This window comes from Ascidiella aspersa, chromosome 4 (genome assembly GCF_963924565.1).
Source record: "Ascidiella aspersa chromosome 4, kaAscAspe10.2, whole genome shotgun sequence".
Lineage (NCBI taxonomy): Eukaryota > Metazoa > Chordata > Ascidiacea > Phlebobranchia > Ascidiidae > Ascidiella > Ascidiella aspersa.
The window spans coordinates 6,246,160-6,270,765 of record NC_139450.1 but is presented as its reverse complement, the minus strand read 5'-3'; the positions used below and the strand labels follow the sequence as shown (position 1 = coordinate 6,270,765).

General features: G+C 37.8%; 4 protein-coding genes across 4 annotated transcripts in view; all 4 read left to right on the top strand.

Moving 5' to 3' along the window:
* The window catches only part of LOC146146868 (uncharacterized), a 41,496-nt gene that overhangs the window by 16,299 nt on the left and 591 nt on the right, over nucleotides 1-24,606 (top strand). The gene's annotated exons all lie outside the window — the stretch shown is intronic.
* Nucleotides 2,470-6,301, top strand: LOC146146871 (uncharacterized). The gene is made up of 4 exons (XM_083386742.1): nucleotides 2,470-2,949; nucleotides 5,178-5,241; nucleotides 5,406-5,470; nucleotides 6,209-6,301. The coding sequence occupies exons 1-4, from the start codon at nucleotides 2,470-2,472 to the stop codon at nucleotides 6,299-6,301; spliced, it is 702 nt and encodes a 233-aa protein (XP_083242868.1).
* LOC146146870 (uncharacterized) lies at nucleotides 14,682-20,172 on the top strand. The gene is made up of 5 exons (XM_083386741.1): nucleotides 14,682-15,455; nucleotides 15,845-15,937; nucleotides 16,304-16,354; nucleotides 16,579-16,698; nucleotides 20,138-20,172. The coding sequence occupies exons 1-5, from the start codon at nucleotides 15,044-15,046 to the stop codon at nucleotides 20,170-20,172; spliced, it is 711 nt and encodes a 236-aa protein (XP_083242867.1). The 5' UTR covers nucleotides 14,682-15,043.
* On the top strand, nucleotides 21,061-23,559 carry LOC146146869 (uncharacterized). Its single transcript, XM_083387816.1, has one exon. The coding sequence runs from the start codon at nucleotides 23,098-23,100 to the stop codon at nucleotides 23,515-23,517; it is 420 nt and encodes a 139-aa protein (XP_083243942.1). The 5' UTR covers nucleotides 21,061-23,097; the 3' UTR covers nucleotides 23,518-23,559.

Here is a 24,606-nt window from a genome sequence, read left to right as displayed (position 1 = left end):
TAGACTGGAATGGTGAACATTAGGGCGATTATGTTTTTCATAGAAGTCAAAATTTTGTCAAAATTTACATAGGTCAAAATTTTATCAAAATTTACATGTTAGGTCAAAATTTGTTAAATTACTTCAAGTCAAAATCGATAAAAAATGTCCATAAATCATGAAAAAATAAAAAAACATAGTATTTCAACTGTTTACACAAGAGTTTCCTAAAATAAACAGCTTTTTGTTTGTTCGCTTGCTTTTTCAAATCACAAATATATCAACTTGGAAAATAGGGTTCGCGACTGCTAAAGCCAGCAAGAACAATTTGTTACCTTTACCCGAAATGACGTGGCACGATGGCGCAATACAGACTCAAACAGCTAAGGTTTCCAATCAAACGTTTGCGGTTACTGGCTGGGCACATATATATATATAGCTGTCACAGGTATTATTTAACACGCTGGGGGCTGAATTAAAAAAAAAAACAGCAATAGCCAAGGGGTAGGACAATGGTGAGCAGCGAATGTGTGAATGCTATTCAACAAAAGCGGCTCATGACGTAGGTGTGTTATGGCGCAATGTATATAGTTCCTCTTTTTCGCTTGACTTACATAGTAGTGGGTCACATTTCAGGTGGGCCGTGTTGACTGTTGGTGTTGGATTGGCGTGTCATAAATATGTGTCGTTAGATATTTTAGATCCACAGTGTTGTACTTCAATTGAGAGTATTTAAACAATAAAATCTAGAACAGTGCTTCTTAACCAGGGCTCGATCGAATCCTTGGGGTTCGACGCAGCTGTTTCGAGGGTTCGACAAGAACGACCGAAATACTGTTATTTCAAGCTAAATTCGAATCTCTTTTATTTAACCTATTTAATGCAAGTTTATAATTTGATTATGCCCAGTTTCAGCTGCTAGGAGGAAGAAACGAATACTTAGCGAAAATTTTCAGGTTGCCAAAGGCTAAGAACCACTGCTCTAGACTGTGAAAAAGGGTGGCCAAACTGCAGTCAAACATTAACGTTGCCAAACGTTGTTAGTTCTAATTGAATTGTTTTGTTGTACGATAAAAGAGATCGAAAGGCATTCAATATGTAATATCGGAGCCTTAGTATTGCGTTAGATGTGGGCAAAGACTGTGCATGATTAACAATATTTAATACCCTAAAGCATTGATTCCCAAACTGTGTGCCGCGAAACTTCGTTATAATTTCGGAACATAAGAGCGGAAATACAGATAGTCATAAGCATTTTAGACTTAAATACGCACTAATCGCACTATCCATTACCAGTTAATTATATTGAGACATTTACATGTAGTTTGTCGCGTGTTAAGGGTGTTTGTAAAACTACTCTATTGTTGTTCTGTTAAAGGTGTACCGCGAAATATTTAAGATTTATAGTGTGCCACAAGCTAAAAAAGTTTAAGGACCACTGCCCTAAATCATCGTTTAAGGGCGATACAAGGTAAATTAAATGATGTTTGATTAATCAATGTTAAAACAATTCCCCTAGTCTAGTGGTTCTGAGCCTTTTGTTGGTCGTGGACATCTTTCATTGGCTTTCCACATTTTGTGGCACCTTTGTTTACGAAATGAAAAATAAATACTTCGCACAATATCACGAGAGAATAATTCAAAGTTATAATAAAAGCGACAAATTTGTGTTTACCTGGTTAAACTGAAACTAATATACCCCCCTGAAGACTGATCCGAGCATTCGTACGGTTGAAAAACGCCACTAGTTTGCATCACGCTTGAAAGCACCAAAAGGGGCCCGCCAAGACAAAACGGTAGTAAACCACTGCTTAAAGCAAACTGTCCCCAAAATAGTTAAATATCCTCAATGAAAATACACCAATATGACAAAAACAGCACCATTTCAAACAACACGGAATATAAACGAAAGATAAGTTGACAACAACAAGCTAATACTATCCCTCTACAAGTAGAGAAACATTTAATTATAGTGTTAAGCCTAAGAATATTACATGGGCTGCAACATTAAAAAAAAAACAAAAAAAAAAAATGTCTTACACAAGCAAGGGCAGAAGATCTAGGAATTTTGTTGAATAGGGCGTGCTTACTTTTTAGATACTACGTCACAAAATTACGTCATAACGTGACGTTATAATATCAGTAATTTTAATAAGAGTATACGGTTCTCGGACGACTGGTGTGCAATGATAAAACTAAAGTTAGTCGCTCAAAGTGCGAAAAAATGCGTTTTGTTGGTATCAGTTGGTAGACTAATAACTTGAGAATATTTTTGCCTTGAAGTAGTTTAAATTGGCCGAAAGTAAAGTTGGGTGAGGGGGGGATCCGCCTCTGCACACAAGTCATGCAAGCCGGTGTTCTGAATGAAAAAAAGCACGATAAATTTGGATTTGTGATTAATTAATTATAACGTTGTCTACGTATACGACAGACACCAACTTAAATACCCTTACTTGAAATTCTGATTTAAACATACAGGTGGTTGGTAAAATGACTGAAGAACGCCCTGTACAAGAACCGATGGCGATAGAGCCAGAAAACACCGATAAATTTGAAATAGCAATCATTGGAGTTCGATTAACTGGAAAACCAGCTATTGTAGCTGCTGTGGGAGCTACTGCTGTAGCTTCTTATAGTGCGTTCAAACTCATCAACCATGAAGAAGTTCTGCCACAAATTGTAAAAGTGATTACAGATACTGGAAAAGCATATGTACAATCCATTACTTTAGGAAGTTTGATGATCGACATAATCATAGAAAGTCGTGAGACAAAAAACGAATTCCTACAAATGGTTTTGTCGGGTGAACTTTTAACCAAGTTAAGAAAAATAAAGATGGAAGAAAATTTCGAAAGCGTAGAAATCCAACACGTTAAGAGCTTAATCGTAACTTCTGACGAGCTTCACCAGCTAAAGACCAAAGCTGAACGAACGCTCCAACAAGTATATCAATTTGGTATAAAGACTGAGGTAAATGGAAAAGTTTTAAATATTTTCTTGTGTTCTTGTGCTATGTAGTTTTCAAATACTTGTATAATTGTATGCATTTTTAATAGTGCTATTAAATCCCAGTCAAGTCATTTATGAAACAACTTAAATCAATTAGAGTCTTTGTGAATAAACAATTAAAGTCCAAGTCTTTTTATAATAATTAGAGCAACTTCAAAAAGTCAAATTTAAGTCAAGTACCCTACTTTATAAAACTAAAACGTTAAACTAAACACGAAACACAGTCACCAAATTTTTAAACTTAAATACTCAGTTCAAACCAACTTCACCATTACAATTAGCAAAAAAACACCAAAAAACACAAGTTCAGTAGTCGATTTAATACAAAAAATTGTTTACTAGTGACTAGAATGTTCCTGAACTAACTAGTTTTCAACTAATGGGTTGAACACCAGAAATATCCGCCTTGCTCGCAAGCGATCATCCATTTCTGACGGTTCACCCTTATTCACCCCTTTTGGTTGGTTCACCCCTGCAAAAAAAATATTCCTGATTAAGAAACACTGCCAGTGTGCATGATGTCGTCTTTAGGCTTAATAGCTTTTCTTAAACGGACAAGAACGTAGTAAAAGTATATAAAACTTCGCCCAAAAAAAAGTCTTTTTATACTGTAAAAGTTGGCATAAAATATAGTTTTGGGGTTGTGACCAGGGTTTCTTAACCAGGGGTGCTCACAATCCCAAGGGTTGCGAGAACTATTCCAAAGGGGTGCGAAAATGCTGAATTACACAAAGTAAATGCATTACTGTAATTTATTTCTTTGCTTAGTTAAATGTAAAACTAACTCGACACGTTGGTATTGTGTTACTGTGTATTCAGTTATACTTATAAAAGTGAAATTACAATGGTTTTGTTATGCAATTCTAGAGGGGGGCGAGAATTGTTTGGTAATTTTAAATGGGTGCAGCGAGAAAAAAAGTTAAAAACCACTGGCCTAATGGATCTCCCCCATTTACTACGGCCAAATAGCATAATTGATAAATAATTAAAACGTGTGAATGTAATGTTTTCCTGGTTGTTAAGCAAAAATGAATTTGCTCAGTTGGGCAAACCATCGCAAAAATGCTAAGAAAATGATATGGGGTCGGCACCGATGCTACTCAAGTATCGGACATAGGGTTCTGGTCTAGAAAGTGATATTGAGAATCCGACTCCGCAGCCCTGCCATAGAGTATACCTTATTTTATTAACCCTTCTATCATATTATTCATAATAAACTTATGTTTTTAAGTAAAGTTTTCTAGTTAAAGCGGTCATTGGCCTCTTGTATGGTTATAGGGTGGCTGGAGCCTTATTAACCAAGATACAACCTTATACGCAGGGTTGCCATCGACATGGACCAAAAATAAGGACAACCGAAAATTAGATTAGCATTTGAAAAACGTTTTTGGACGTGCATTGTATTTATACGAGCCATGTCATATCACATTCCATAATTTTTGTCAGAAACAATCTGCTCAGCAATTATCAAGGTTTATGGTCTGGTTTTTGGTCTACTCCTGTTAATGTTGCTTGAAGAACGCTATTTTTAAAATCCGACACATAACGCGATCCACCAGGTGAAATGATCGAACGGTGGATCACGATCGAAGTTTTGGTCACTCTTGCTTATACCTTTACTAATTTAATCAAAATGTCAACTGCACTGCGCACCTATTTCCCCATAACCAACCACTTCGCAAAAAATTCTGCCTTCGCCGCACCCTATTCTGTTGTAGCCTAAACGGCAGTAACCTTGTACTGCTGTTTACTGCTAAAATGTCGTCAGCTGTTGTATCCTGGTGCAGCATCCAAAACTGCTGTACCACTGCCCTACCTATCTCACCACTTAGAAGTAAAATCCTGAGACTTGTACGCCGCGGAAGCACCTTTTCATTTATAATGTCATAAAATCTCGGAGCAAAAGCATAATTTTAGAATATTATTCAGCACCGGTTACCAGAGGAAAACGATCGAAGTTCTGTAGTTGTTGTAAATAAGACAAAATAAGGACGCAAGTCGAAAATAAGGACATTTAGGTTTTCTAAGACCTGCCCTTAAAAGTAAGGACAAATCTTAGAAATAAGGACGGTATGGCAACTCTGCTTATACGACACTATGCTTTAAATACTGTGTGTTTTTAGCCAACTCCTACTAATATTTAATTGTCCCATATTAAGACAAACTATTAACGAAAATAACATTTGCAGGAAGAAAACAACTCTGAAACGGAAATCCTGACGGGACGTACAAGTGAAAAAATTACATATGAAAGTAATGGCACACATTTATATCTACAATTATTTATCTCAGGATGGATACATTTATCAACTATTAATAAAAAAAAAACATATTACAAACCGGAGATAAAGATTTCGTATTATTCGATCATTTTTAGTAGAAACATACGCTTAAACCTGTTTACTTTCATATTGTAGAAACGACTGAAATATCAACAGCTAGACACGAAGATTTGACGCAACATTTTGATCCAAAAACGCAGGTAAGCCGTAACTTCTTAACGTTACTTTAAAGTTCAAACCAATAGTTTTTAACCCAAATTTTAACAAACAAAAAATGAATAGCAACTAATCACAAATAAGAAAGCAATGCGCCATTTTATATTCACTCCAATTGGAAACGGTTCCATCAGGTACTTTTTGCCATTGAAATTGGGGCAATACATTTGTGGGTGGCGGAGTAAAGAATTGTCGGAGTAATCAAAACGAAACCTAATCCTAAATAATCAAAATCTCAAAGTTTAAAAACTCACGTGAAACACATTCATTCTGCTACTGTGTTTCATTCGGGCTTTTAAACTGTTAATTTCGCGTCAGCAAAACAGTAGTCGACAAGCAGAAACCTGCTGACTATGGTTTTGGATTCCAGTAATATACGCCCTTGACTGTTATATAAAATAATCATGTTATGTTGAAAGAAGAATTCACTAGCTGGACTGTTTGCCGTGCTAAATAATCGTAGCACAAATCTAAAATTATTACACAAAGTTTAAATAGTTGCTCGGCTACTTCAGAATAATACTGGTGACTTTACGATATCTCGCAGTTTTTGCGATGTAGAAAAAAAAACGAGACGTTGTTTTGAGATTAGACATCACGATAGAAATTGTAATTAAAACCTAAAATCATAATAGTTTTTGCATAGGTCTTGATTGCTCGTTTTACGTGCCCAAATTTTTATCCACGTAATAACATTATTGTTCGTTTAAATACTGTTTCAGAAGCGATCATCTGAAGTTAGTCAGCAGTCCAATTCTGATACAAAAAAGTTAAAGTTGTCGCAACAAACTGAAGGTAAAATGATGGTTAAGTAATTTTCTAAAATAATGGGGTTGTATCTATACGCATTCCACGTTAAATATTTAATAATAAATAACCAACATTAAACAAAATACCTATACATATTTGAACGAGTTCTATAGATTGTAGTGTATAAAAAAGTATTGTTGCGATTCATTTTTATGTGTTATAAGTAGGGCGAATATTTTTTGACTTAATTTTGTCAAAATTTACACGTTAGGTCAAAATTTGTCTATTATTTTTTATCAGAAATCGAATAAAAATGCACAAAAACCGTTTACAACATTAAAAAAAACATGGTCAGCTTTTTTAAATTGGTCGTAGTTTGTTTTTTTAATTTATCGTTGAATTTTATCAAAGAAATTTAGTTTTGATTTATATTTAAAGTCATTTCAACCGTATTATATCTTCATTAGCCAATATACGTTATAAAAATCGTATTTTTTAGGTCAAATAATAATCGCCCTAGTTATAAGGGAATATTAATTTTACACAAACAGTACGATAGCATAGCAAGATCTTTTTCGTTTTAAAGCTGCAAAACAATCAACGCATATTCTGACCTTCTCTTTTTCATGTACGTTTCCTTAAAAAGTCTGCCTTGAAATTGAAATTACTTACTAAACTTCCATTAAATCTTTCAAATATAGATTCTGTTTTGGACGGCATGTCCCAAAACTAAAGTTTCTGTATTTTAAACACTTAATTACAAAAAAAATATGTTTTACAAAAAAAAAAAATTATTAGCGCGAATCTTGTTTTTTTTATATATGTTTTGGCCTTTTGTAAAATAAACACTTTTATGTCCAAATCACAGTGCGTCCAATGGCATTCAATTCTAAAACGACAGTTTTGCCAACCTAATCCATACAAATGCACTTTTTGCACTTCGCGCTAACTTTTTACGTGTTTTTGTGAAACGATCCAGTTGAGGGCTCAATAACCGCCATAAACAGTTGGCCAAAATATTTTTATTTAAACCACTATATCAAGAAATGTGCGATTTATTTCAATGTTCAATGCGTTACGTATAAATTATTTTTGTCAACTTAAACTTGACAAAAAAGAATTTTTTACTAGTACTAGTACAGCGGTTCCCAAACTTTTTTTAAATTTTTGCCTGTCGGACCCTTTGCAATTATTTTGATATTTCGTGTCCCTATAAAAATTCAAGAGTCAGTTAACCCATGTTTCTTGTAGGAATATAATAGACGTTATAAAGAAGTACAATAGGTATTTTTCCTAAAAATAATTCAAGTTTATGTTTTTATGGTTTAAAGAGACATGGCCACTTAAAGTAGAACCATTTAAGCCAACAAATAAAATGTACGTGTTATCCCGGCGATTTATTTTGAATAAAGTTAAGTCGAAAAATCTCGATTCATTGACGCGATTGTGATCTGGAGCAACAATAATAACCACGAGTGCTTTTTTAAGGAACCGTCAACCAGGGAGGGCAGAACTTTGGCAGTGGATCCTTCACTAACTCAGGACCACAGAATTACAATAATTAAGGAAATCATCTAAACACGTTTTACGGATTCCTTAAAACCTAACGGATCCTAGTTTGGGGACCACTTCCACAAACCAGACTTGGACAACTAGATAATTCTAGTTTTCTAATTCAATGAATTAAAGCAAAATGCGACCAATTCTAATCTAATTTGTGAATTGCTCGTGTGCTCTAATTCTAGTTCTAATCTAATTCGGATTTTACCAAAAATGCTACTTTGTCCAACGGCATTTTTAGTCTCTTAGGCACAACAAAGAATTTGAATTCAAACTCTTTGGTTTGAACGTAATTTTTTCACGGTCTGAAAAGCATATGTCATATGCTAAATACCATAAAATTAGCACACGTATATTCATCATTCATTTTTTTATTAAAAAACTTTTCGATTAAATGATAATGATTGTAGGCCTATATAATCAAATGTAATTCTAATTCAAAATAGTTTTTGTAAGAATTCGGTAATTTCTAATCTAATTTGAGAAACTCAAAATGATCTAATTCTAATTCTAATCTAATTTTTTGGAAAAACTGAAATGCTCTAATCTTGATTCTAATCTAATTTTAAAAAGCTAAAATAAATCTAGTTGCCCAAGTCTGCCCCAAACTATACATAAATATTAAATATGTATATATCTTGTATAGTCAATTGAAAGTAATTTTATAGTGCCATAAACTTTTCTTAGCTGGAACGTTTAATAATAATTTTGTGCAAAGACTATTTTTATTAAATTATCAAAATTAAACGGTAGAAAGAAAAGTGGTAACAGTTTTACGGGCTTTCCTTTCATGTAAATGAGTTGTTTAAACCGGTGTTTCAGTTAGCAATCATTTTTATTGTGATTTGTTTTTGTGCGACTCAGAATAAAATACAATGATTTATTAGGAATTAATGATGTATAGTCATACCAGTTACTATTTGTGCGAAACTTTTGCACAGAATGTTTGGTCACACCACTACTGTAACTATACTACCGGTTCTGCCAATGCAATGGGTAAAGGTGCAAATAAGCCTTTCTATGTTCCATTTTTTTTTGTAAGATATACAGCCAACGTTGAAAACTATGGAAAATATATAATCATGTAATACACTGGTTAATATTGTATTTAGAATATTTTCTATTTTGATGAGTTTAAGCTAGATTTTTCGTTCGTTACATAAAGATGTCTTAACGACCTCCCATAAGAGACCCTTTGAAACACTTTGTTTTGGCTAATATGGAACTTATATTTTTATACTGATACATCATATTTAGTTTTGGAAATGATACCTTTTTAAAATATATATGTTGTATTCTTGATCAGAGCAGTGAAGTAATAGGCAATGAAACGAAACCAACCACGGTTTAAGTAGCAAAGAAATCAATTAGCATAGCAGCACAATAGCACTGTAACAATCAGCAATCAGCACAAGAATGCGAATAACGTAATTAAGCCGCAGGGTGCGAAACGACTACAGTACATGGCTCAAAATGCAATACTTAACACCTCCAACAAAATTACAAAGCTGCGCAATAACAATGTCATGACATTAACAACAAAAACGTTGCGGAGGCTTGCGGCGTCGATTAGACCGTCGCGGATTAGTCGGACCGTACTCGGTAGTTGTCTGGGATGATACCGGTAAATCACCGGAAGGCCCGTCATCGATATGAGCGTCATCATTCACCGGTGTTGGAAGTTCACCAGGATTTTCATCTTCGGGAGATGCGTGTCGCGGACGGAGCTGGTCAATGTGGCGGCGCCACAGTTGTCCCTGAGGTATCACCTTCACAGTGACCGATCGGGTGCCGTGAACTTCCGTCACAACGGCTGGAACCCAGCGTGGGTCATGGTTATGCTTAGGTCCATGATACAAAGCGTAGCACGGCATTCCAACCTTGTACGAACTTTGTGCAAAGCGATGTTTTTTAGCGTTTGCGCGTGACGTTTCTCTTGATAACCGTCCTTGGGCAATGTGTGGCGGTGAAAAGGAAAAAGTGAGTCCACCTTTGTGCGCATCTGACGGTTATTGAGAAGTTGACTAGGAGAATACCCGTTCCCAGTCGGCGTCCTGCGATATTGCATGAGAAATTCCACTATCGCTTGCTTCGGAGGCATTCCAGACTTTCTCAAAGCCTGTTTGAAAGTCTGAACAAGACGTTCAGCTGCGCCATTTGTCGCAGCATGGTAAGGAGCTCCAGTAAGGTGAACTATTCCCCTTTCCTTGCAGTAAGTTTTGAACTCATCAGATGTAAACGTCGGAGCGTTGTCAGTTACTATCGGATAGGGATACCCGAAGTGAGAAAAATCAGTCTCTAAAAGATCCGCAGTCGATTTTGCTGTAATAGACTGCGTCATATGGATGCATGGATACTTTGAATAAGCATCGATCATGACCAGCCAATTGTGGCCCATAAAGTTGATGGCATGATCCACATGTACCGGAGACCAAGGTTTTTCGGGTAGAATCCATGGATGCAATAAAGATTTTGGTGGAGCATTTTGATGCTCGGCACAACTATGACATTTGCGACAAATATCCATGATGTCTTTGTCAATATTTGGCCAATAAACCGCTGTTCTGGCCAGTTGCTTCATTTTCTGCATTCCCAAATGACTTTGGTGCAACAACCCGAGTACTTCGTGCTGAAGTTTAGCAGGTATCACCAGTCGACAGCCGTACAATAAACAGCCGTAGCTGATGCTTAGTGAATCCGCAATCTGACTGTAGCGATACAAGGGATCTCCAACATCAAAATCTTTATGTGGCCACCCTTCTTGTGTATGTCTCATCACTCTGGAGAGAACGCAGTCCTTTGCAGTTTCCTTTACAAGAGCCATAGCATCAGCGGGTTTCACTTGACTACTCAAAGTAGTGATTGCACAAACCGTATCTGAATCTACGGTAGTTTCCTCCTTATCAAAAGTTGCATCTATTCCCACTGGTAGTCGACTAAGGGCGTCGGCGTTATTAATGTCAGAGGTTTTCCTGTACTCAATATCATAACTGAATTGGTTGAGAAGAAGCGCCCACCTCGCCAAACGATTTGCTGCGAGCGTTGGAACAGCCTTCTTTGGACCGAAGATTGTCAACAAGGGTTAGTGGTCAGTGACCAAAATGAACTTTCGGCCGTACAGGAACTGAAAGAACTTGCGAATAGCAAACACAATAGCCAAAGCCTCCTTTTGGATCTGGCTATACTTCCTCTGGCAGTCAGTCAGCGTTTTCGATATGTTGGCTATTGGTCTTTCACTTCCATCTGCAAGACGATGAAATAAAACCGCACCAATCCCTACGCTGGATGCATCGCATGCTATTCCAATGGGCAGAGTTTGATCAAAATGTGTCCTTCTTTGGACCGAAGATTGTCAACAAGGGTTAGTGGTCAGTGACCAAAATGAACTTTCGGCCGTACAGGAACTGAAAGAACTTGCGAATAGCAAACACAATAGCCAAAGCCTCCTTCTGGATCTGGCTATACTTCCTCTGGCAGTCAGTCAGCGTTTTCGATATGTTGGCTATTGGTCTTTCACTTCCATCTGCAAGACGATGAAATAAAACCGCACCAATCCCTACGCTGAACGCATCGCATGCTATTCCAATGGGCAGAGTTTGATCAAAATGTGTTAGGACATTGTCTGACGTTAGGAAGTGTTTTAAACGTTTAAAAGCATCTTCCTCTTTCTTTCCCCAGCTCCAAGTTACAGTTTTCTTCGTAAGCCGGTATAACGGTTCTGCAACTGTTGAAAAATGAAGGGGTAAGAACTTGCTGTAGAACTGCACGGAACCCAAAAATGAACGAAGATTTGACACATTTTCTGGTGGGGGCATATTTATGACATCATCGACTTTACTTCCTTTTGCAATGCCCTCCTTGGTGAGAACATGTCCAAGGTATTCAACTTTTTCTTGCGCAAATTTGCATTTCTCCAACCGACAACGTAGACCCTTTTGATCAAGCCGTTGAAGCAAACGACGCAAATTTTGCAAATGATTCTCTTTAGAAGAACCGCTGACCAAGATGTCATCTAAAAATACCGCCACACCTGGTAAATCGTGAGTGATGTCGTTCATTAACTTTTGGAAATAGCCCGGTGCAGAAGAAATTCCGAAAGGTAACACATTTTGAAGAAAAGCGCCTCGATGAGTACTGAGGGCTAACCTCTTTCGGCTTTCTGGGCCAAGTCTGATCTGGTTGTATGCATCTGCCAAATCTATCTTGGTGAAACCGTGACCTCCTCCAAGTTTCTGCATTAGATCACTTGGTAACGGTAGGGGCTGGCGATGTGTCTCGAGTTGAGGATTCACAGTTACAGAGTAATCGCCGCATACCCGAACTCTACCAGATGTCTGTCCTGGTAATGGCGCCTTTCGCACAGGCACCACCGGTGTACCCCAATCATTAAATTGCACAGGCGTCCATGTGCCGTTTCGAACTCCTGCCTCGTAACTTTGATTTAAACCCTCGAGCAGAGCAAATGGAACGGGCCTTGGCTTGTGATACACCGGAGTTGGATTTTTCATAAACTGCACTTCTAATTCGAAGCCTTGTAAGGTTCTAAGAGATTAGGAAAATCCAGACAAATCCTCTTACATTCTGCTTGGAAATCTTTGGATGATTCAATTGCAGACACTGATCTGGAAAACGACTTGGTGGTTCCATACATAATCTTGTCCAGAGAAATTTTCAAATCACGAATGGAATCTCTTCCAAGAATGTTTAAATTGCTTAGCTTCGTTACGTAAAACGTGAGCATGCTGGTGGCATGTGAGTTAGGAACATTGACCTTCAAAAGACAGCAACCAATAATATTAAGAGAATGGCCGGAAGCGGATCGATAAGCAACGCTCGTGTCATCAAGCTTCGGCCGCCCAATACTTCTCCAAACATTCCGACTAGTGTATAAATCATTTTTGGCATAAGCTGGCAGTCAAGAGATGCCACTGACCTTACGCTCGAAATCTGCATTTTCTTGCGACATACTGCTTGCAAATGTCCTGTGCACTTACAAAAATTACACCTGGAGTTTTTAAAACGACAGGTTGTCGCAAGATGTCCAGGCTTCCCGCACCTATGACACTTCAACAACGGTTCCTTTCGCGAATCCTGAAAACCGGACTTCCATGCCTTCTTGTGGCTTTTGAGCTTGTTTACTGAGGGATCCATTTCTGCCGCGAAAACAGTTTCTTTGGCAGCCCGAGCAGCATCTTCCGTCTCTGTTGCAATTTGTATAGCCCGCGAAAATGAAAGTTCGTCACTTTTTACCTTAAATACAGCCTTCAGGATAGCCTCATTGCCAACAGTACAGATGAAACGTGTCCGTAATGCTTCGTCCAAAGGGTCGGTGATAGATGGATAGTCGCAGGTACTAGCGTCTTGACGAATACGTGCTGCAAGTTCCTGGATAGATTCCCCCGGCTTACGCTTCATATCGCTCCAAAATTTGAAACGCTCTCTTACCCTCTTACATTTTTTTTTTCCAATGGCGCGTTTTGTTTAACGAATATAGTTTGCTAAACTTCACGGTAGTTCGTTTTGTCAACCTGTATTCGTGCAAATGGAAGAACTGTATTGAATTTATTTACCCACTGTTCTGTTCAAGCAATAGGAGTTGCCTTTGCAGACGCAGAAGATCCAAATAAAAAATCTTAAACTATATTTGCACATAAAATCTTTCGCTTACACATAAAATCTTTTAATGTAATAGGTGTTGCGTTTGGGGAAGTTCTAATAAAATGTTCGATGTAAATCAGTTGTGTGTGTATACAGGTTTAGAACACCGTGGAGGTAGCACAACTATATGGAGTATCTAGTTCCGCTTTGCGCAACAGTGACGCAATCAGCTGTGATGAAACGCCCCATTGCAGTGCCAAGGGGTAGGACAATGGTGAGCAGCGAACGTGTGAATGCTCATTAACAAAAGCGGCTCGTGACGTAGGTTTGTTATGGCGCAATGTATATAGTTCCTCTTTTTCGCTTGACTTACAGGAGTGGGTCACATTTCAGATGGGCCGTGTTGACTGTTGGTGTTGGATTGGCGTGTCATAAATATGTGTCGTTAGATATTATAGATCCACAGTGTTGCACTTCAATTGAGAGTATTTAAACAATAAAATCTAGAACAGTGCTTCTTAACCAGGGCTCGATCGAATCCTTGGGGTTCGACGCAGCTGTTTCGAGGGTTCGACGAGAACGACCGAAATACTGTTATTTCAAGCTAAATTCGAATCTCTTTTATTCAACATATTTAATGCAAGTTTATAATTTGATTATGCCCAGTTTCAGCTGCTAGGAGGAAGAAACGAATACTTAGCGAAAATTTGGGGTTCGACGAAACCTTGCATAATAACATAGGGGTTCGGCAGGTTGCCAAAGGCTAAGAACCACTGCTCTAGACTGTGAAAAAGGGTGGCCAAACTGCAGTCAAACATTAACGTTGCCAAACGTTGTTAGTTCTAATTGAATTGTTTTGCTGTACGATAAAAGAGATCGAAAGGCATTCAATATGTAATATCGGAGCCTTAGTATTGCGTTAGATGTGGGCAAAGACTGTGCATGATTAACAATATTTAATACCCTAAAGCATTGATTTCCAAACTGTGTGCCGCGAAACTTTGTTATAATTTCGGAAAATAAGAGCGGAAATACAGATAGTCATAAGCATTTTGGACTTAAATACGCACTAATCGCACTATCCATTACCAGTTAATTATATTGAGACATTTACATGTAGTTCGTCGCGTGTTAAGGGTGTTTGTAAAACTACTCCATTGTTGTTCTGTTAAAGGTGTACCGCGAAATATTTAAGATTTATAGTGTGCCACAAGCTAAAAAAGTTTAAGGACCACTGCCCTAAATCATCGTTTAAGGGCGATACATGGTAAATTAAATGATGTTTGATTAATCAATGTTAAAACAATTCCCCTAGTCTAGTGGTTCTGAGCCTTTTGTTGGTCGTGGACATCTTTCATTGGCTTTCCACATTTTGTGGCACCTTTGTTTACGAAATGAAAAATAAATACTTCGCACAATATCACGAGAGAATAATTCAAAGTTATAATAAAAGCGACAAATTTGTGTTTACCTGGTTAAACTGAAACTAATATAACCCCCTGAAGACTGATCCGAGCATTCGTACGGTTGAAAAACGCCACTAGTTTACATCATTCGTTTTCCGCGACTTATTGACTATAATAGTTGGGTAAATGTGCACTTTTTTATTTTTTTATTAGAAGTAGTGAAAAACGCAAATCAAACTCGACATGTCAGAAGTTAAGGAGCAGTTTTCGGTCGATGGAGACTTTTCCGACGCTACAGTTAAGCTAAAAGTCGATGACGGGTGCTACTCAGTAGAAATCGACGGCGAACATTATCCGCTGAAAACGGATTTGTTCAAGTATAAAAAATTTGCCGTCAAGAGCATTCTTAAGGGTGGTTCGGTAGCCGCTCTATGCTACGCCTTGTGCAAGAGCGGAATCCAAGCGTATGATTTCAAACCAGGGAGTATCGCCTTCAATGCAAAGTTCGACAGCCAATACGAATTGGAAAACTTAAAGCGAAGCGTTCAAACCAAAGCCATGGTCGAGATGCTTCAAATGGAAGTCAGGAAACTTGTTGCTGAATACAATGAGACGTTGGGTTACCTCAACGACTTCCGTATAACATCAATGCAAGGTGATTAACAGTTTTTTAACCTAAAACCAAAACTCGTCACGCTCATAACCAAATTACCTAAGTCATTTTTGTCTGATTTACCGAGTTTTTGCCGTCACTCCTTGATACCATCCCTATCCATCGAAAAAGTGCCTATAATTCATTTCGCATGCGCTTGTGCAAAATAATGACCTACGCACTTTTTCCATGAATGGGGATGGTAACAAGGAGTGACTTAGGCAAAAACTCTGTAAATCTGGAAAAAATTATTTCGGCACTTTGGTTATGAGCGTGACGCTTGTTACGGGCATTTAAGCCTTTTAGTGGTAATTTGATTGTGTCTTGTGCTTAGGAATCACAGTCACTATTTAATCAGCAGTCTTTTCTCAATCTTGTTGTGTTTGTTGCAGTTGGCGCAAGAAGCGAAGATGGGGCAAGGAGTGACGGCACAACGAACAACACGGTCACACGAATGTCCGGTGGAATCGTAATGCAAGCAAGAGGCAAGTTATCGATTCAGTAGACTGTGGCGTATTTTTTGGAAATTGCAATAAAAGGGACAAAGCATTATTAAAAATTGCTTGTATTTAAGCAACTGGTTGCAATTTATTTTAAGATTTTAAAATGTAGGGTTAGTTACAAATAACAACAATGAGAAAGGTGGCTTACAATCTTGATAATGATTAACTTATTCTTAAAAGAATCTTTCCATTTCAACTAACAAAAAATATATCGTTGATTTAAAATTATAAATGGGCCTTCCCAAACCACTATGGTAATGGTCGTTATTTTCTATTTTACTCTGTTTTGGAACATTTTATCTTGTTTACAATTAAATATACATTTCATAATTAAACAATTCTTTACAGATCATGCCCAGCTAGCAGGAGGAAGCATTGTCAATAAATCCAATCACTACGGTAAGTATGTGGAATATATAATAGACGGTTCAAGTTTATGTGTTTATGGTTTAAAGGGACATGGCCACTTCAAGTAGAACCATTTCAGCCAACAAATAAAATGTATGTGTTATCCCAGCGAATTATTTTGAATGAAGTTTATGTAAAGTTAAGTCGAAAACTCTCGATTCATTGACGCGATTGTGATCTGGAGCAACAATAATAACCACGAGTGCTTTTTTAAGGAACCGTCAACCAGGGAGGGCAGAACTCTGGCAGTGGATCATTCAATAACTCAGGACCACAGAATTACAATAATGCCCAGCAAGCAGGAAGGAACATTGTCAATAAATCCAATCGCTACGGTAAGTATAGTTCAACGTTTTATTTTTACGACAAGGACGTGACTTGAAGTTGACTTGCTCTAATTATGACTTGACTGGGACTTGACTTGCGCAACTGATGACTTGGACTGGGACTTGACTTGTTATTTATTCAAAAAGACTTGACTTGTACTTAAGTTATTTTGCAAATAACTTGTCTGGGACTTGTCATTTCAAAATGACTTGTTCACAACACTGGACTGTTTCATTCATGATTTGCGAAGCAGTGAATATAAGCAATTAGGGTAGGTTGACAACTGGAGGTTTAGCTAAACGTTTTATGCTGGAGAAAAGTTTACCCTATAACCCCCCAAAATGCCTTTAAACGTTTTAATTTGACATAGTTTGACAATGACGTGATTTGTAGCAATAACGTTATTTCATATCAAATCGGAATGCGATACTTTTTGTCCAACATTTCGGGCATACAAACTTAACTCCGACATTGGTAGACCGAGTTACATACCGAAAAATGAACATTTTTCCGAAAACAATCGACAATTCCGAATCCCAACCGGATCTTTATGGACTTAACGTGTGGCCATTTTGTTCGAACTATAACCAAGTCCGAATTGATTTTGCAACATTTTAAGGAGTCATACAATATCACCGACTATTTATAATAAATTTAATCCTTACCGAACCCGAACCTTTCACCAAAGCAGTTCGCTCCAACATGACGTCACAAGTGACATTTTACGATTCAAAGTTACCCAGTAAAGGCTGGAAGTTTTTACTGGATGTTACATGGTATTCTAAGAAGCCTAACCATGGTTGTTAGGGTAAAATATTCACCAAAATCTAGCAAGGAAATTTGTAGTTTAAGTAAGTGTAGTAAACCCTGATGCACGTGCTGAATTGTATGGTAGTTTGCGACTAACCCAGAAAGTAAGATTAGAGCTTCACCACAAGCTTAAATCTATATTATGCTTTTTGCGTTTCTCAAGGATTTCATTCAACTACTTTGTAAAACGTTAGCGACAACGGTGATATAAGGTTAAATGCTAACTTTTTTAATTCTGTTGCAAAAATGTTAACCTTTAAAAAAATGATGTTTCACCATTAAGTTGCATGTAAACGAAAATCATTATTTAGGCTTTTACCCTTCTTCGCACTTATGTTTTAGTAAATATCGTCAGGTTTCAAATTCTGCATATATTTATTCGCATTTCAAATCGAACTGGCAGTGTTATAGCAAACGTTAAAAACCGATTTTAAAAATAATTCAGAAAAGTTCAAAGAGGCGTCGATATTATCAAAAAGGGGGTAACGTAATTGAACGAAACTAGGGTTCGCGACTTCTAAAGCCACCATCAATTTGTCACCTTCACCCTATATGACGTGGCACGATGGCGCAATACAGACTAAAACAGCTAAGGTTTCCAATTAAACGTTTGCGGTTACTGGCTGGGCACACAAATATATAGCTGTCACAGGTATTATCTAACACGCTGGGGGCTAGACTTGAAAAAAACCATCAATAGCTAAGGGGTAGGACAATGGTGAGCAGCGAATGCGTGAATGCTATACAACAAAAGCGGCTCATGACGTAGGTGTGTTATGACGCAATGTAGTTCCTCTTTTTCGTGTGACTTACATAGGAGTGGGTCACATTTCGGGTGGGCCGTGTTGACTGTTGGTGTTGGATTGGCGTGTCATAATTACATGTCGTTAGATATTATCGATACACAGTGTTGTACTTTAATTGAGAGTATTTAAACAATGAACTCTAGACCAGGGGCGGATTTAGGGGGGGGTGGGGCGATATGGCCATGTCCCCCCCAAAAAAAACTAAAAAGATGTACATTTTTTTACTTAATAAACAGTTTATTTTCGCGGTTCCTTAGGAAGTATGGCCTATTTTCGCCAAAATAAGACATATTTTTAAGCTTTGTAGTGGTGTACGAGCTTATGGCGCCATATAATGTATATTTCAAAAAAAAATTAAAATTCGTTTCGCGCACTCGCGCAAAGCGGCGTTTTTCAGATTTGCAGGGACGGCTTAAGTGACCGTACGCTGACCTCGACTATATAATAACTAACTTAAATCCAAGTACAATTAAAAGCTTTTTTGTTGTTAATGCAAATCTGTATCAGAACCAGCCTGCCAATATACTTCATCCGGCCCGCCGCCTCTTTGACTAATTAGACACGAGTCCATTTTAAATACTTGTTGACTGTTTTAAGTGTGTAAATGCGAAAAATTTTCGCGCTTCGCGCTAATGATCTTTATACATCCAGTGTGTTTACGTTTTGATGCTCTTTTTGAACTAGATCAGCGCTTCTTCACTGTTTCGCCGAAAACGTATTTCAAACATAATTTGCGCCAAGACTTTACTGCCTCCTTAAAAGTAATTATAAACACGTTTTAAAAGTGCAAAAAAATCCGAGGCCCACCTGATTCACAATTGTTATAAAGTTATAATAACACAAAATATCATTTAACATATCTTGTGCGGCCCGCAGAGACCTTTTTGAGTTTGGTTTTGGCCCGCGACTGCTACACAAAGGTTGCCGACCCTTGTGTAAGGATTTGAATAACCTATCCAATGTTAAGATTAACTTTGCATAAAGTTTTGCTCATTTCAGCAACCTTATTTGGCAAAACCCAACTACAGTAACTTAAAAATTGAGAGAAGTGTCATGAAAGAACCACAGCTGACCGCAGCAGACAACGCTATGGTTTTATTGCGACGTGGCCTCGGCGCTTTTCGGTGGCATGTGCGGTTGCCCTCGCCTTTTCGGGAAAAAGCAAGATGTGCAGACAATAGACATGGTAGCGTCTTTCAGCGATATTCTTCATACCGGGTCAAACTAGGAAACCGGCCCACTGTAGAGGCTAACCTTATTACTTTTTCGTGCTTTCAAAAGGTCTGTTTTTCGCGTTATTTTACAGGAGTTAGTTTATTCGTCCAGCCGATGTTATTTTTACCTGAATTATCACGTCACGCAATGGTATACTTTTGTGACGTCATATCTGAAAAAAATCCATGGCCCTCCCCAAACTGAAATCCTAGATCCGCGCCTGCTCTAGACTGTGTAAAAGGGCGGCCCAACTGCAGTCAATCATTAACGTTGCCAAAACGTTGTTAGTGCTAATTAAATTGGTTTGCTGTAGGCCAGTGGTTCTCAAACTTTTTTGAGCGCGACCCAAATCTGAGCTTTATGAGCATCTCACGACCCAAGTCTCAAACATCTGCATGAAATAGAAAAAGACACAGACAACCAGATGTAGTACACAGTTCTAGGAAACAATGTTTGATTTATTTTATTGTGATTGGTGAAACTGACTTTTTTCCTTTATAATATCAGCGTAGCTTGTTTGGTGACTAAAAGCTTACACCAGTTTTAGCAGCTACTGTACCTGGCTGCCACAAAAACGTTCATAAAACCACTTATGATGCAATAATCCAGGTTACAGATTTGAAGCTCCGCGAAAAGCTTATGATGCAATAATTCAGTTATGATTGAATTGAAACTATTTTAAAAATGAAATGAAAAAAGATCGTTTGCGCAGGATTGAATCACCATGGCATAGAGCAGAGGCGTGCAACATACGGCCCGCGGGCCACAGCACGGCCCGCGCTACCTTTTGACGTGGCCCGCACAGACTCCGTCAAGTAGCCCATTCATTTTTAATACTTTTGAAAGTAATTTTTGTAACGAAATTGTTGGTATTTTTCAATTTGTATTACGTCACACTGATGGAACCTCCATTATTGCGTCATAGTGTGCATTGTAGTAAAACTGCCTTGTTCTGCTGGCAATGATTCAGTGACATGATCTTACTTTATGGGTGCAGTGTTTTGAATATATATTAATATTTCACGGTGTTTTTTAATAAAAACTGTAAATGTTGTTCGATTGTGGCCCGCAGCACCATCATAACTATACATTATAGCCCGTTGCGATTAACAGTTGCACGCCCCTGGCATAGAGAGACCCATTTTTTGACCCTGCGCGACCCATGTTTGGGTCGCGACCCATACTTTGAGGACCACTGCTGTAGGCCTACGATAAAAGAGACAGAAAGGCATTCAATATGTAATATCGGAGCCTTAGTATTGCGTTAGATGTGGGTAAAGGTTGTGCATGATTAACAATATTTAATACCTTAAAGCAGTGATTCCCAAACTGTGTGCCTCGAGAGATTGTCAAGTGTGCCGCGAAACTTTTTGTAAATTTCGGAAATACAGATAGGAATAAACGCAAGCATTTTAGACTTAAATACGCACTAATCGCACTATCCATTACCAGTTAATTATATTGAGACATTTACATGTAGTTTGTCGCGTGTTAAGGGTGTTTGTAAAACTATTCTATTGTTGTTCTGTTGAAAGTGTGCCGCAAGCTAAAAAAGTTTGAGGACCAATGCCTTAAAGTCATCGTTTAAGGGCGATACAAGGTAAACTAATGATGTTTGATTAATCAATGTTAAAATAATTCCCCTAGTCTAGTGGTTCTCAGCCTTTTGTGGGTCGTGGCCAGTGGTCCCTCTAAGGTGCGCAACTGCGCAATTGCGCAGCTACAGGACACAATTTGCGCAGTAGAATTTGCTTTTGCGCAGTAAAATTTGCTTTGGCGCACTTGCTTTATTTTTAATTAAAAAGTAAAAAATCTTTACATTTCTCTCGGTCCAACCGTTTTTAGCATTTTGCACCTTCCAGTTTGATTATAGCTAGTACAACATTGAACTCTATAATCATTCTAGATTTTCGTTTGTGACGTAACATATGTGTCAGCTGTAAGTTACTTCGCCTAACTAACTATAGTTTTCGTTATCCATGTGTTTCTTATCTGAGACGAAAGCAAAATGTCCGTACAGGAAACTCAAGCTAAAAGAAAAAAAACTTTAGATTGAGTTGGCTGAACCAAAGAGATTATATCTCTTTGGGCTGAACACAGCAGTGGAATGTTTAAAATTAATTCTGGAACCTGAAACCGGAATTTATAGACTAAAAAAAACTGCTAGACCAGGGGTGGGAAACGTGCGGCCCGCGAGCCGCTTGCCATTTTCCATTTTTTGTGCGGCCCTTAACCTTCTTCCAGCTATTTTTCCCTAAATAAGGCTATGGGTTGCACCATGTTGGGACTTTTGCTCTAATTTCCTGTTTGAAGTGCGATTTAACCCATGGGCTACACCGCTACACTAAAGCAGTTAAACTCGAATGGGAAGCATTTATTACAAAACAATTCCTTTGGTCAAGGTGTAACAGACTTTTTTCCACGCATATTGACTGAGATGTTCTATTTAACAGCTGGTTTTAAATTAAGGCTGTTAATAAAAATGTACTGAGCCGATCCGTATGAGAAAGCGTTCAAATAGACACCACTGACAAAACAGCCGTAGTTGCAGCCTAGTAGCTCTTTAGTTTTTCTAGTAAAAGCTGAAAATATGAATTAGTGTTTATTTGATGTGCGGCCCTCCTGTAAGCTTTACATTTCCTAACTGGCCTTTGTATTAAAAAGGTTGCCAACCCTGACCTGTGCTAGACTATCTGAAATCTACCAGTATTCCGCATCCAACAATGTGATAGTTTGTAAAGTTCGTCAGGAAGTGGCACCTGACAGCGATTTTGGAAAAGGCAATATATAAAGTGAATGGAAAGTGGACTACCTAAAACGTCATTTGAACTATAAGCTTCACATTGAAGCATTAAGCGTATTGGCTCAAAAGCGAAATTTAAAGGTGAGGGGAGGTAGTTGAGCTTTTTCACCACAACGCCAACTGCAGAAGAAAGTGAAGTTTTAAAAACTCCGTCAAGTGAAGTAAAGGTCCTCATAGATAGTGTTCTTCTTAGTATTAAACTAAATTCATCAATATTGTCCTGTCAGGTGATAAATAATCATATGTCAATAAACTCTTTTTTCGCGTTGGTTGGTACGATACCCTTAACTAAATTTAAACTCAATTCCAGTTACATATTTGCGCACCAGTTAAACGGGAAACAGAATGTTTTCTAGGCTTAACTGTTTGATGACCTTTGGATTTTTTCGTCACCTTTGGATTTTTTCACTGCGCAGCTATAAAATTATCCTGCGCACTAAAAATAATATTTGCGCAGTAGAAAATTTTCTTAGAGGGAACACTGGTCGTGGCTTTTTTATTGGCTTTCAACACTTTGTGGCCCCTTGTTTACGAAATGAAAAAAAAATACTTCGCATAATATCACAAGAGAATTATCCAAAGTTATATTGAAAGCGACAAATTTGTGTTTACCTGGTTAAACTGAAAATAATATATGGTGGTGGAAAACCGCTAGTCAGTCCACTAGTTTACATCATTCGTTTTCCGCGAGGTATTTCCTATAATAGTAGGGTAAAGGTTAACTTTTGTTATTGTTTTTATTAGAAGTAGTGAAAAAGCATATCAAACTCGGCATGTCAGCATTTAAGGAGCAGTTTTCGGTCGATGGAGACTTTTCCGACGCTACACTTAAGCTACAAGTCGACGACGGGTGCTACTCAGTAAAAATCGACGGCGAACATCATCCGCTGAAAACGGATTTGTTCAAGTCCAAAAAATTCGCCGTCAAGAGCATTCTTAAGGGTGGTTCGGTAGCCGCTCTATGCTACGTCTTGTACAAGAGCGGAATCAAAGCGTATGATTTCAAACCAGGGAGTATCGCCTTCAATGCAGAGTTTGACAGCCAGGACGATCTGGAAAACTTGAAGCGAAGCGTTCAAACCAAAGCCAGGATCGAGATGCTTCAAATGGAAGTCAGGAAACTTGTTGCTGAATACAATGAGACGTTGGGTCACCTCAACGACTTCCGTATAACATCAATGCAAGGTGATTAACAGTTTTTTAACCTGAAATCAAAACTCGTCACGCTCATAACCAAATTACCTAAGTCATTTTTGTCCGATTTACAGAGTTTTTGCCGTCACTCCTTGATACCATCCCTATCCATAGAAAAAGTGCCTAAATCATTTCGCATGCGCTTGTGCAAAATAATGACCTACGCACTTTTTCTATGGATGGGGATGGTAACAAGGAGTGACTTAGGCAAAAACTCTGTAAATCTGGAAAAATTATTTCGGCACTTTGGTTATGAGCGTGACGCTTGTTACGGGCATTTAAGCCTTTTAGTGGTAATTTGATTGTGTCTTGTGCTTAGGAATCACAGTCACTATTTAATCAGCAGTCTTTTCTCAATCTTGTTTGTATTTGTTGCAGTTGGCGCAAGACGCGAAGATGGGGCAAAGAGGGACGGCACAACGAACAACACCGTCGCAGGAATGTCCGGTGGAATCGTAATGCAAGCAAGAGGCAAGTTATCGATTCAGTAGACTGTGGTGTATTTTTTGGAAAGTGCTTGTATTTATCAACTGGTTGCAATTTATTTCAAGATTTTTTTAAAATGTAGGGTTAGTTACAAAAAACAACAATGACAAAGGTGGCTTACAATCTTAATAATAATTAACTTATTCCTGAAAGAATCTTTCCATTTCAACTAACAAAAAATATAGTTTATTTAAAATTATAAATGGACCTTCCAAAACCACTATGGTAATGGTCTTATTTTCTATTTTATGATGTTTTGGAACATTATATCCTGTTTACTATTAAATATACATTTTATAATTAAACAATTCTTTATAGATAATGCCAAGCAAACAGGAGGGAACATTGTCGAAACATCCAATATCTACGGTAAGTATGTGGAATAGACGTTATAAATAAGTACAATAGGTATTTTTACTAAAAATAATTCAAGTTTATGTTTTTATGGTTTAGGGACATGGCCACTTAAGTAGAACCATTTCAGCCAACAAATAAAATATACGTGTTATCCCAGAGATTTATTTTGAATGAAGTTTTTTAAAGTTAAGTCGAAAAATCTCGATTCATTGACGCGATTGTGATCTGGAGCAACAATAATAACC

Coding starts and splice junctions, on each gene's coding strand:
- LOC146146871 (XM_083386742.1), top strand. CDS start 2,470: ATGACTGAAGAACGCCCTGTACAAGAACCGATGGCGATAGAGCCAGAA. Junction 5,242..5,405: donor TGAAAAAATTACATATGAAA/GTAATGGCACAC, acceptor TTCATATTGTAG/AAACGACTGAAATATCAACA. Junction 5,471..6,208: donor ATTTTGATCCAAAAACGCAG/GTAAGCCGTAAC, acceptor ATACTGTTTCAG/AAGCGATCATCTGAAGTTAG.
- LOC146146870 (XM_083386741.1), top strand. CDS start 15,044: ATGTCAGAAGTTAAGGAGCAGTTTTCGGTCGATGGAGACTTTTCCGAC. Junction 15,456..15,844: donor CCGTATAACATCAATGCAAG/GTGATTAACAGT, acceptor TGTTTGTTGCAG/TTGGCGCAAGAAGCGAAGAT. Junction 16,699..20,137: donor CAATAAATCCAATCGCTACG/GTAAGTATAGTT, acceptor TCCAGGTTACAG/ATTTGAAGCTCCGCGAAAAG.
- LOC146146869 (XM_083387816.1), top strand. CDS start 23,098: ATGTCAGCATTTAAGGAGCAGTTTTCGGTCGATGGAGACTTTTCCGAC.